This window comes from Thalassophryne amazonica, chromosome 15 (genome assembly GCF_902500255.1).
Source record: "Thalassophryne amazonica chromosome 15, fThaAma1.1, whole genome shotgun sequence".
Classification (NCBI taxonomy): domain Eukaryota; kingdom Metazoa; phylum Chordata; class Actinopteri; order Batrachoidiformes; family Batrachoididae; genus Thalassophryne; species Thalassophryne amazonica.
Genome location: NC_047117.1, coordinates 92,645,820 through 92,659,415, shown reverse-complemented (window position 1 = coordinate 92,659,415; position 13,596 = coordinate 92,645,820). Strand labels below are relative to the sequence as shown.

The 13,596-nt window shown below is 41.7% G+C and overlaps 1 protein-coding gene across 2 annotated transcripts; it reads left to right on the top strand.

Moving 5' to 3' along the window:
• Positions 1–1,188: 1,188 nt before the first annotated feature.
• sec23b (SEC23 homolog B, coat complex II component) lies at positions 1,189–12,775 on the top strand. Of its 2 annotated transcripts, XM_034188352.1 has the most exons (19): positions 1,189–1,323; positions 4,655–4,883; positions 5,047–5,104; positions 6,410–6,496; positions 7,138–7,374; positions 7,643–7,725; positions 7,849–7,993; positions 8,475–8,633; positions 8,729–8,844; positions 8,926–9,049; positions 9,123–9,203; positions 9,283–9,372; positions 9,458–9,564; positions 9,925–10,078; positions 10,240–10,317; positions 10,945–11,106; positions 11,208–11,294; positions 12,006–12,221; positions 12,353–12,775. In XM_034188352.1, exons 2-19 carry the CDS (start codon positions 4,663–4,665, stop codon positions 12,440–12,442), a joined length of 2,295 nt encoding a protein of 764 aa, XP_034044243.1. In that variant the 5' UTR covers positions 1,189–1,323; positions 4,655–4,662; the 3' UTR covers positions 12,443–12,775. The 2 variants fall into 2 exon arrangements, with proteins under 2 accessions (XP_034044243.1, XP_034044242.1); XM_034188351.1 differs by lacking the exon at positions 1,189–1,323 and having other exon boundaries at positions 10,981–11,106.
• The last annotated feature ends 821 nt before the right edge of the window (positions 12,776–13,596 follow it).

Genomic DNA, 13,596 nt, shown 5'->3' with positions numbered 1-13,596 from the left:
TCTGAGAGTCCCTGCAGAGGCCGGAGTCCAAGCAGGAACCATCCGACTGAGGATTCAGATGCTGCCGGCCTGTCGTTCCTGAGCATCTCTCCAGTGGTTCAGCCTAAAACCAGAACCTGGAGACAAAACCTTTCAGCAACAAAACAGTGGGTGGAAAGTCGGGACAGGTGCTGTGCTGTACTATTCCAGGACTGCAGAAACTACAATACCAGTACCTTTTGTTTGTTCCTGACATTGAGAAAATAGCAAATTCTGGGGTTGAGGACATCAGCATCTCTGATCATGATTTGATTTTTTTGTACTTATAAACTGAGATCAACCAAGTCATCAGCAATAATCAAGAAATTGGAAAAACTTCAATGCTGAACATTTTGTGAGAGATTGTATTAAGTTTCCTATTATGGACTTTTTGCTGACTCGTCTGTAGACAAAGCCTGAGATGTTTTTAAAAATGTTGTTTTAAAAGTTACAAATTCACATGCTCTGCCCCGTGAGAGAGGGGTTAAAGGTCAGGACATTAACCCCAGAGATTAGAGATTCAGTTTACAGAAGAGACTGGCTGAGAAGAACTGCTTGTAGACTCAAATCTAGTGATGCTTTTAACAGGTATAAAGACACACGGGCACATGGAGACACACAAACGCGTTCACACTCACACGGACAATTTAAAGTTTCCAGTCCTTCTAACCTGCATGTCTTTGGATGTGGCAGGAAGCCGGAGGACCCAGAGGAAACCCACACAAGCACGGGGAGAACATGCCAACTGCACACAGAAAGGCCACAGGTGGGAATCAAACCCATGACCTTCTCACTGCAAGGGCAACAGTGCTAACCACTAAGTCACAGCGCGGCCAACCTGTATTATTTTAGTATTTAATTTGTCCACTTGTACAGTGTTCATTGAGTATTAGGTTTAGTATTTGAAACAGTCTGAGTCTGAACTGTTCATGCTGTACTGCACTTCTGTATTTATGTGGACCGTCCTGAATTAAGATAATTATTAAAATGGTGATATGAACATTACACTTATGAAAAGATGAACAATAATGTAAATGTGAATAATACAATAATAAATAAGTTCAAGAAGTTTCGTAATTTGGGAAGATGTAATTGCTTGTTTTGGCTTACAAATCTGGCAACAGAGGAGTCGCGCAGCATAAAAAGCACGAAGAAGACGCAGACTCGGCGTAAAGACGCGTCATTGAACCGGCGGGTCTCACCGCGTCTCTGAGATCGTTCTGTTTCTCAAACCTGCTTATAGGTTGTTTCTGAACAGCGTCGCTTCTGGAACTGTTTCGACCCGAAGATAACTTTATATAAAAGGTGAGTGTTAAGTTCAGTTTTCTTCAGAAGGCAGTGAGTTAGTAAATCGGCCGCTCGGTGATCCTGACAGGAAGTCAGCTAACAGGCTAACGCCTTTAGCTAACGAACATCTATCAAAAACTCAAGTTTTTGATTTAGATTTTTAAAACCGTCTGGATTTTTGTTTCAATTTGATAAATTTGTTTTTTTTTTTGTAAATGTTAATATTTTATTACACTTTTGAACTTGTCAGTTTTAAAATGATTCACACCAGCTGTCTCATTTAAAAGTGGCAATTTTTATATTTATGCGTGACGTGTGCTTTTTATGTACTACTTTTTTATCGCACGAGTAATTGAATTATGAAAAAATTACTAAGTTTAAGTGGAATGTACAAAAATTAGCTTCAAACCAGGTAATTTATTTGTTTTTTGACTTATTAGTCAAATTAATGTTTTAACTTAAATGAACTTAATTATTGCTTAATTGCTTTTGGGGAGAAAAGCATAATGAACAAATTCATAATTTATTGGTGCAGAATTCTGCAATTCTATAAAAAACACATGACTGTGACCTAATACAACGTATGTCTTTTTAAAATTGTATTACAAAGAATAATTCAGAAATAAAATGTTATCATCCAGGTTCAGTCTGCCATCCGAATAAGTGGCAGAAAATAATGAATTGGAGATAAAATGTTTCTGGTTAACTCTGAAATGACATTTGTTTTGGTTTTTCATTGGATCAGTGCATTTTCCCAGTAAATGGAGGCCAGTCTTCTGTTTGTGACAGTGCTGTATGGCTCATACTTGATCCATAGTCTGCTCTCCACAATTTGGCACAGGTGATCTGTGGATTTAATTTCCAAGTTTGTATGTGTGCTTTGGTGTCATCTTGACTTGTTTTTAAACTGATAACTGCATTCATTTTGATGCAGTTATGTGTGCACATGTCATAAATGCAGCCTGTGAAAAATGGCCTCATGCGCCGCTTCAGTGATGTTCTTGGAACTGCAAATTTTCTGCATTCATTTAATCAAAAGCTCCATTGATGTACATCCTGTTGATTAATAGATAGACTCTGATCAAATCCAATAAGAATTTTTTTTTCTTTTCATTAGTCAGTCAAACGTGATTCAGTAAAAAAGTGCACGCTTCATCTCGTTTCATCTGCGAGGTGGAACGAGCAGCCAGTGTTTGATCAGCACACAGTGCTGTAAAAAAAACACAGCAACACACAATTCACTGTAAATACACAAGAAACCTTTTACGTCAATAACATGTTTCTCTTGCTGTTTGATACCGTGGACTCAGAGCTTATAACAGTTTAAAAACAGTCAGCGAGCACAATTTCTGTTCATGTCTGTTCTGCAGCTGCACACAGACTGAGATCGGTGGATGAGAACCTCAGCCAGTCGTCGTCTTAATGACAAACCTCCTGTAGAGGAATCTCCCACAGCACTGTTTTTATTTATTACTCATTGCACAAAGATCATGGTTATTTATTCATGTCTGTCAATGATGAATAATTGTTTTTTAAAATGTAGTGAGTGATTCCATTAGAAATATTTCAGTGACATTTTGACCATATTTCCTTGAGTAGATATGAGCTACAGATTGATTGATACCTGCAGACCTGCTCACTCTGATAAAATCTTAAAAATATGGCCAAATGTTTGTTGTGACTACATCTGAGAGGTACAAATACTGAGTTTTATTTTGTGTTAATCTGAGATTGTTCACAGAATTTTGCTGTCAAAATATGCCAGAATGCATTGCAGTGCATGTAGATAAAAAAAATTGCACTGCTGAGGTTCACCACCCACAAATATCTTCAACAAAAAGTTGAAGGTTTTTGTTGAGTCCTAATTTTAATCATTGAATGAATTAATAAATGGAAAATAATTTCTTAAAAGAATTAATGCTTAAATGTTGACAGTCAGTTCAGACACAATCCTTCAGAGGAAGATCTATTACTCAACAAAAACTTTGTTATAGTGATGTCTCTCAACTTTTAACATACAACTGACTCCTAAAGTTTGTATTTTTCTTTGACCGTTTATTTCATACATCACTAATAAGCTGCCTCTTGTTCTATGCTTTTCCAGTGTGAAGTTAATCTAATGTAACATGGGGAGCTGGTATTCAATTGTTTGTGTTAACATGTACAGCAAAGACTTTATTTGGGATGTTTGATAAATGTCTCGTTGTTGCCTCATGCTGGTCATGGTCCAAAGATCAGTGAGCTCAGTGGAACCTGACAGTGTGTCCACTTGTTGTTAATATCTGAAAGTTTTGTAATTTCCCCCAAACACCTCTTGCGCAACTCCGAGGAAACTGTAAAAGAAATGTCTTTGAATCTGCTTGAATTTGAGATGCAGTTTTAACAAGTGTAGACTACTTTTAAAAACTGTTATTTTGCAAAAATTATTCAGTCACATGATTCAAAATGTTTTAAGTAACTTTTTTAACAGTTAAGTCTGAATGTCAAAACAAACCGAGCTGACAGCACAACAGTCCCTTCACAGATGATTTATTCCAGTAAGACATCAATGGTAAAAAATTTCCTAAAAATGAAAATGCTAATCAATTTTAAAGAATGTTTGGTGGCTTCCTTATTCATGTTTATTAAAACTTCATTCAGATTTTGGGACTTTATTTTTTATAATGGAAGTGTTTTAGAGCCTCTGATAAATGTTGGTGTTTGGACTGTGTAAATTCCATCCTCTCCTTCCTTCAGAGATTTATCTCGTATCTCATGCCACAAAAGCAAAATATCTGATTATCTAGCCCACGGAAGTCTGGATTTGGGCAAATCTCATGACTGGTGTGCTTAAAATGTGTCACTAAGTTAGGATTTGATATTTCCCCTGTTTGTGACCCTTTAAATTCTTGCTGAAGCGTTGTCAGGTCGATCTGGGAACTCTGTGTTCCTGGGATAGTAGTTAAAGAGGGCAGCTACAGTGTCAATACAAAAGCTGAATCAGGATCTGGTATTTTAGATTGCTAGTGTTTGAGTGGACTGTCAAAATAAAGGTAGACTAAAAATAATTTCAGATTATTATGGGTGGAAAGGAATGTATCGAAGAACGTGTGGCCTAAAAATAAGCCTGGAACTCCTGAGCGTCTCTCTGCCTCCACAATAAGAGCTGCTGAACGGGTTCCTGATGACACATTTGTGCGTCATGCTTTCGTCAGTTTGATGGCATTGAATCTGCGTGAAGCAGAAATAAGAACACCTGGTATGAACCATTAGCAGCTATTTGGAACAGCCAGTGAAAGTTGATGGTTAGACTTTGGAGAGTGATCCAGGAACAAGTCTGAGTGATTTTCTGGTTTGTGTCTCTACTCAGGCTTCGTGATGATGACCTATCAGGAGTTTATTCAACAGAACGAGGACAGGGATGGGGTGAGATTCAGCTGGAATCTGTGGCCCTCCAGCCGCCTCGAAGCTACGAGGCTCGTGGTCCCAGTCTCCTGTCTCTTCACACCACTGAAGGAAAGGCTGGACCTTCCTCCGGTCCAGTATGAACCGGTTCTGTGCAGCAGAGCCAACTGCAGGGCAGTGCTCAACCCACTATGGTGAGATAATCGGCTGTGAAATATCTTTTACTTTGACATCTGAATGTTCTCTAAAAAAAAAACTCCTCAGGATCAGCTGTTTTTATTGTTCCAGTAAATGGGATTAAAATGTGCAAGAATGTGAATGCTGTTTTTTCTATAAACATTTATTTCGTCTTTACAGCCAAGTTGACTTCAGAGCAAAAATCTGGGCGTGCAACTTCTGCTTCCAGAGAAACCCAGTAAGTAATGATATTCAGCCTGGATCCAGACCTGTGCTCATGTTTGTGCTGTCAGGTCTTCTCCTAATAGGGCTGCAACTGAGTGTTTTCAGAATCATTTAATGAATTTTTCTTGGTTAGTTGGGAGGTCTGTAAAATGTCAAAATAGAGAAAAATGCCGACCGGCGCTATCCAGAACCCAGGATGACGCCTTCAAATATCAGGCTTTGATCAACGCCCAGAGATACTCAGTTTACTGCCAGATAGAAACTGACATAAACTAGAAAATATTCACATTTAAGAAATAAGGAAACTCTGCCATAAACCAGAAAGTATTCACATTTAAGAAGCTGAACGCCAATAATTTGGGTAATTTTTAATACTTAAGCAATGATCAAAATGGTGCTTAATTTAAAATTATATTAACTAAATCTCACACTCAAGACTCAACACTGGTTTTAGTTTTTTTGACCTCTTGGCATTGGAGTAATTAAGTGTTGCCAGTGGGGATCCACGGGCTCTAGATTGGGTAGCGTTTATAAAATGGGTAGCTGACATGCTTCAAGGGTGGTAATAAATTGAGCAAAACATGTATAATGAGTTGAAATGGTCTGAGTCCAGAATAGTTTTAAATTCTTAGACCTCAACAATTTTTAGTAGAGGAACATGACCCTTTTACTTCCGGTTAATTATGTAATTTTTTAAATTTACTGTCTTAATGTATTTATGTATTGTTTACATTCTTATTATATACACACTTTTACTTTTTTGTCATTTGATTAAGTGAAGTGTTTTAACTTGTTATACATTTTCAATTATATTATGTACTTGAACCTATTAAGTATCATGAGCTTAGGGATGGGGATGGCCCAGATGATTAAAAAAAACCCCACAATGCTTTATGTTCATGCACATCTCAGCAGTGCACAATAAAAAGGTCTGCAGTGAAATATCAGATCAGTGACTGAATTCTATACTGTGGTTTTAATGCAATCTTGTATTTTCATTCAGATGTTGTTGTACTTCCTTTAACTTGACGGTTATCAGAAACTTTTATAAACACGCTGATAGAATTGAGGAAACCTGCTGATAAACGTTGCACAATCCAGACTGATTAAAACCTCAGCACTACTGTCTTGATTTGCTCCTCAGGTTGACATGGACCGCTTTTGTTTGACAGGTGGACTCCTTGCTGTTGAATGAGTTTCCGTGTGTGTTTAGTAATGGCAGTTATGTTGCTGTGATTCACGTCAGCCTGCGTAACTTCACGTAGATGAGCCACATTCCTTTAATTAGTCTAACACTCTGTTCCATCTGTTTGTGCAGTTCCCGCCCTCATATGCCGGCATATCAGAAGTGAACCAACCGGCTGAACTCATGCCCCAGTTTTCTACTATCGAGTACATAGTTCAGGTACGTTGGCGCGATCTGCAGCAGCTCTTTGCCCAAAGGTTAATCCTGTTTGCTTTGAGCCTCACAGCTTCACTGTCAGTGGGACCCAGAACCACTTGTAGTGACCTTTTGTTATGGGTTCATGTGCTAAACGTCTTCAAATGCAACTTAATTAAAATAAACAAACCAGCTTTGTACTGATCTATTAAACACAGTGTGCTGGAGTCTAGTTTGCGCTCTGGTTCTTAAAGCCACTGACCACCCATTGGATGGTTTTTTGGAGTTTTTTTTTCCAAACTTGCATGCATATCATTTTATTTTACACATGTAACAAGCAAATGTCTGATCTTTGCTGCATTAACAAAAAACTTTTATGTGGGAATATTTAGCTTGTGCTGCATTTAATAAATGTGAAAGGCCGTCCCAGTGTCAGTCTTAAAATGCTCTTCTACCTTTCTGTGGAAAAATAAGAGTGCACTATGGAGAGCTGATACTTAAGTTAAAATCCATCCTGTTGAGCGACACTCGTTCTCAAAGCTACTTGAAGTCAGAGTTCTCTTAACCCCCCCAGTTTTCTTTTTGTTTTCATGATTGTGTAACTTCAGCAGAGTAAGTGACTCTGAAGACGAGGTTCTGAACTTTCTCCTTTCCTTCCTCTGTAGCGTGGACCCTCGTCCCCTCTGATCTTCCTGTATGTGGTGGACACGTGTCTAGAGGAGGAGGACCTCCAGGCCCTGAAAGAGTCCCTCCAGATGTCCCTCAGCCTCCTGCCTCCTAATGCCCTGGTGGGCCTGATCACATTCGGGCGCATGGTTCAGGTTCATGAGCTCAGCTGTGAGGGCATCGCCAAGAGCTATGTGTTCAGGGGCACCAAGGACCTGACGCCCAAACAGATCCAGGTGGGTGGGACTAAACAAGCCTAGTTGATATTGTGATGGTTACACCTAGTCAGACTGGATTTGAATTGGCAGAAAATGTTTTTAACCCAAGTCTTGACTCATGGCCCCCACCAGATTTTATTCAAATCTGACATCTTGACTAGTTGCCTGTAGACTGACTAAAAATAGTCCTAAAACATAACAACTAGATATTATGGAGTTAAATGAGTTTTTTTTTTTTTTTTTTTTTTTGTCTGCTGAAATATTTCTTATGGATTTTTAATTTCAGGAGATGCTGGGTTTAGTGAAGCCGGCTACGTCTGTACCGCAGGCTCGCCCAGCAGTGCCTCAGGAGGCTGCACCATCCTGCAGGTACAGAAAAGCAGCTGGACTGCCCCATAAATCTCTGCACAGAATTACTGCTGTCTTGATACAAATGCAGCAGCTGATTTTTTTTTTTTTTTTTTTAAATTAATGGACTGCATGTTTGTCCAGGTTCTTGCAGCCTGTCCAAAAAGTGGATATGAATCTGACAGATCTGCTGGGTGAACTCCAGCGCGACCCTTGGCCTGTTCCACAGGGGAAACGTCCTCTGCGCTCCACTGGGGTGGCGCTGTCTGTTGCTGTGGGCCTGCTGGAGGTAATGTGCAGGAATTGTACTCAACATTAACTCTGTTATTGGTATTCTGTGTTGCTGTACAGAAATGTTCACAATAAGACATGAAGCGCATATCTGACATAGTTCAGATGTCTCTGGGGCTGTTCCATGTGCTGTGCTTTCTGGCCATGCCCCCCATTGTGAATAAATTGCTGTCTTTACTGCTTGTTGTTGTAAAAGCTGTTTGCGTTGATTGTGACTGTGGCTCTGATCCAAACCACATGCTGAGTCAGACGTTGACACTCGTGGACTTTGTAGGTGGCAGCTGTGACACGTCTGTTTTTCATTCAATATACAGGAATACCATCATAAATATACTGACAGTGTATGTAAACTGCTTCACTTATGGTAATTAAGTTTAAAATTGTGGCTCTGATCCCGATGCTTCAGATTAATTTTGTCCTACTTGTGTTGATGTTGTTACACATCGAGCCGGTGGTGATTGATGCGCCTTCCTCCTCAGGGTGCTTTCCCCAACACGGGGGCTCGTGTGATGCTGTTCATTGGAGGGCCACCCACCCAGGGCCCCGGAATGGTGGTGGGAGACGAGCTGAAAACTCCCATCCGGTCTTGGCATGACATCCAGAAGGACAACGCTCGCCACCTGAAGAAAGCCACTAAAGTGAGCAAACAATATTTCTTAGAGACAGGCTTTGATTTCATGTTAATTTACTGACAACATAAAGAGCTGGGCTTTGTTAATTTACTGTGTTGCAGTATTACGATGCGTTGGCTAATTGCGCCGCAGCAAACGGCCACAGCGTTGACATCTACGCTTGTGCTCTGGACCAGACCGGGTTACTGGAGATGAAGTGTTTGTCTAATCTCACCGGGTCAGTCAGCCCTGCTGATTAAGCTCTTATTTGTCTGTAACTGCCCTCCTTTGTGTAACTGGTGTGTTGTGCTGTTATCAGGGGTCACATTGTGATGGGAGACTCCTTTAATACGTCGCTCTTCAAACAAACCTTCCAGAGGGTTTTCAGTAAAGACTACAACGGAGACTTCCGCATGGCCTTCGGAGGCATGCTGGAGGTCAAGGTAAAGTCATAGGCGTCGGTTTCTATGGTTACCTGTCAGACGCTGGCCGTAGTAAAACCTGATGTCTCTGTAGACGTCTCGGGAGCTGAAGGTTTGCGGGACCATCGGACCCTGTGTCTCACTGAACTCAAAGAGCGCCTGTGTTTCAGAGAACGTGAGTCACCACCTGAACACACATTATGTCAAATGTGATCTCTGCTGCTCAGTGATGGCTGTCTGTGTGTTTTGTGCAGGAGATGGGTGTTGGCGGCACCAGCCAGTGGAAAATCTGCTCACTGAGTCCCTCCACCACTCTGGGCATGTACTTCGAAGTTGTGAATCAGGTAAACGTGCATTCGCATGTGCCAAATGTGGATGTGCTGCTTGTGAGCGTCTGTCTAAATGCTCTCCACTGGTTTGTGTTTGCAGCACAATGCACCCATCCCCCAGGGGGGCAGAGGAGTGATCCAGTTTGTTACACAGTACCAGCACTCCAACATGCAGAGGAGGATCAGAGTCACCACCGTTGCCAGGAAGTAAGAAGGCGCTCTTTTTACTCTGTTAAGTAAGGGCAGTGACTTCCTCTAGCGGTTTCCTGATTCAGCTCTTTAGGTGTCTCTGACAGAAGTCTGCTCCTCAGACAGTTTGCTTCCATGTTTTGGAGTGCTCCTCTAGTTCACACTAACATCTGTCCCCTCTGACATTTAACATGTCAGTGTCTTATTGTCACAGTCTCTCTCCTGTTTTTGTTGGCTGAACAGTGTTGGTTAATTTGTGTAACTACCAGGACTTTATTTGAAGATGTCTGTCAACATCATGGTGTTTTTTTTTTTTTCTTCTGTGCATCACTCCCTTCATTTCTCCTGCTGCTCCTCATGTCATTTTTTCTTTTGTAGTTGGGCAGACGCACAGTCCCAGATTCAGCACATCGAGTCCTCGTTCGACCAGGAAGCGGCCGCCGTGCTGATGGCTCGTCTGGGGGTCTTCAGGGCGGAGTCAGAGGAGGGGCCAGATGTCCTGCGTTGGCTTGACAGACAGTTGATTCGCCTGGTGAGTGACGCACCAAAATGTCACAGACCTGGGCGTGATGCAGGTGTGGGAGTTGTCTAGAATGTGTAGCTTGTTCGTCACAGGGACAGATTTATAATAATCTGGTTTGACATGTTGTCAGATTAATCATCATCGCTGAACGTTTTCATTTCTGATTCCAGTGTCAAAAGTTTGGACAGTTCAATAAAGATGATCCCATGTCCTTCAGACTGTCAGAAGCCCTGTCCCTCTATCCACAGGTAAGCCTGCCACCTAGTGGCAACTTCTGAAAGTGCATGTGGGGAAATAATTGAAAGCAAACTTTTACTTTCAAACTAAAATATTAAGTGTCTGTAAAAATCAGTGATATTTAAATAATGTGCATAAGAGTCCAGCAACAGATGTAGATATGCTAGCTTGGTCATGGGCAGAGAAAGGAGCTGACCCTAAATCGTTTTTGATGGTGGGTGGAAACCCACAGACACGAAGAGAACATCCAAACTCCACATAAAGCGCGGGAATTGATCCCACAACCTTCTTGCTGTGAGGCACCAGTGCTAACCACTAATCCACTATTACTAATTTTACTGCTTTATTACAACAGCAAACATGTAAGGCTATACGGAGCTGAAAGTACAGAAAAAGGTTGGGACTTGTCTGTAAAATACAGTAATTTGAAGGTCTCTTTGCATTTCAAGTGTGGGTGGGGTGTCACAATTCCCCGTCCCATACCCCGTTTGACATTTTGATAAGAAATAACTGAGGTAACCTCAGGTGAGAGATTGAAGCCCTGATGAGTTCTGATTTTTGACTTAAATCAAGCTTTGCTGTGTTAAGTTCTGCAGCCACATTTTTTCTTTAAATGTTTTGGGTTTTTTTGCCTGCAGTTTATGTTCCACTTGCGGCGATCACCTTTCCTGCAGGTGTTCAACAACAGCCCTGACGAGTCATCCTATTACAGGCACCACTTTGTCAGCCAGGACCTGACCCAGTCCTTAACCATGATCCAGCCCATCCTCTACTCGTACTCCTTCTATGGAGCACCAGAGGTCAGTCTAAACCTGCTTAAAAACTACAGCTGATCAACATTGGAGAGTAAACCGCTCGTATTTACTGTCTGAGGACTAATGTGCGGTTGTCTCTTCCTCAGCCGGTGCTCCTGGACAGCAGCAGTATCCTGCCCGATCGAATCCTCCTGATGGACACGTTCTTCCAGCTGGTTATCTACCATGGCGAGGTGAGGCAGTGGAACACTCGTCCCACCACGTGATGCTTAAAATGTTTATTGTACAGTTTTCTGAAAGCTTGCAGATAGGGATGAAACAGAGCCTGTAATTAAGGATGGGAATGGACAACCACTTTCAGGCCCTTGTAATTGTACACCAGTGTGTCCTTCTGACACTTCTGCACTAGAAAAACTTGTCATAAGAACATCAAACCCTACAAGTGATTATAAAGACTGCAGGCAAATGATGTTCTTGACCATCACCATGTTTCTATCAAACATGGTGATGGCAGTCTGCAGCGCCCTCTAATGGCTCTGGTCATGTGACTTGCACCATTTCTGATGCAGATAATTTACATACAACCCCAAGTTGATGTTCAGTGAAGTGACTTTTGAAACTCTTCATTTTCAGCCAGAAACACTGAAGATTAAATATAACTTCAAACTGCGGTGGCACGTTGGCGATGGGTTTAAAAGGAACAGATGGTGAAAATCAGTTGATAAAACTGTCCTGAGGGCCGAGTCACTGCAGATGGACTCTAAAGGGCCGAGTCACTGCAGATGGACTCTAAAGGGCCGAGTCACTGCAGATGGACTCTAAAGGGCCGAGTCACTGCAGATGGACTCTAAAGGGCCGAGTCACTGCAGATGGACTCTAAATATTTTTTTTGTGAGTAGATGGCTTGAAGACGTATCGGTGATTGACTGACAGTTTCCTTTCAGACTATAGCTCAGTGGCGAAAAGCCGGCTACCAGGAAATGGTGGAATATGAGAACTTCAGACAGCTGCTGCATGCGCCTCTGGACGACGCCCAGGAGATCCTCCAGGCACGCTTCCCCATGCCGCGCTACATCGACACAGAACATGGCGGCTCACAGGCTCGATTCCTGCTGTCCAAAGTCAACCCATCACAGACCCACAACAACCTGTGGGGACAGGTATGCATCCCGTCTTTAGTCGTCTGGTTGATGGGGGATGTTTCCTCTTCTTGACGTCTTGGTGGACGGGTTAGTTGTCATATCCGTGGATCAGTTCTTGTGCTGGGTTAACGCAGTCTGTCTTCCTGCAGGAGGCCGGAGCCCCAATCCTCACGGACGACGTCAGCCTGCAGGTCTTCATGGACCATTTGAAGAAACTGGCCGTGTCCAGCTCCACGTAGAGATCCAGAGACGTACTTGAAGACTGAAGGTCCTCTGCTCCTGACGGAACCAAACCTGGAGTCTGATCATAAACCTCATTGTTGGTTTTTATGCTCCAGTCTGTGATGCGCCACTTTTGTAATGTAGGAAGGTTAACGGTCATTTTCCTTGTATTTACATTCCTTTATTTATTTTTTAAATGGTCCAATACTGCAGAACCATCTGGTCCATCAATGTCAAGCTAATCTGTAATTAGTGTAATTTTCTTTTGTTCTGAAATGTTTTTCTCTCGTGCTGGTTTGTCTATCTAAAAATGTTTAAAATTTTCTCAATAAACTAACTTTTAATTCTAATCTTTATCTCAAATGTTGTTCATGAAAACTTTCCTTACTTGTTCTTGATACAGCAAAGGACTGACTAAATTAAACTTCAAAATAACTTTCTAAACAAACTTTAGACTTTGTTGTTGTACCCCCCCAAAAAAATCAGATGGTTTAAATGTCTTTCCAGCTTTTTCCTCATTTTCAGTTTGTCTGTCACATTTAGCACATTGAAGCTGAGAACTTCACTGACTGTGCTGACATTGGGGCTGTCTGGTTCAGTGTCGACCGGCAGTTCTCCAGAACCCTCAGTTAACGCGTCTTTCTGGGTGGACTTCTGGTCCAGTGACTCTACAGCTGTTGAGTTGTAACTACATTAATCAACCCTCTTGAAGTTCTTCACTCTTGAGGTGAACTAAAGGGTCTAAAAGTAAATATTAAAAGTTCAGCTCCGGTTTATTACAACAGCTATGACAGAATATTTAAACACAAGAGGAACAAAATAATTGATTTTAACAAGACATACAAAATAATAGCGCTGTTAACATATTACAAACTGAGTGTTAAAAAAAAAGTAGCAGGAAGAGGTTTTCGCTGAAGTGCTACTGCTGTTTATCACGCCCCCATATCATACCGGGGAAGTAAATCAATCGGCATGTTCATCTGTCCGTCAGTTTCACTTGTTGGTGTGAAATCTCAACCACTTGACCAGTTTCTTTCATATTTGGCATATGGGTATAGTTGGGTGACCACCCCCCCGACACTGTATTACTGATGTGGGGGGCAGGGCGGGTGACATCATCTCCTGATGACTTTTGTTCGTCTCATAATTCCTGCAGAACTCCATACCAACC

Coding starts and splice junctions, on each gene's coding strand:
- sec23b (XM_034188352.1), top strand. CDS start 4,663: ATGATGACCTATCAGGAGTTTATTCAACAGAACGAGGACAGGGATGGG. Junction 9,204..9,282: donor GCGCCTGTGTTTCAGAGAAC/GTGAGTCACCAC, acceptor TGTTTTGTGCAG/GAGATGGGTGTTGGCGGCAC. Junction 9,373..9,457: donor ACTTCGAAGTTGTGAATCAG/GTAAACGTGCAT, acceptor TTGTGTTTGCAG/CACAATGCACCCATCCCCCA.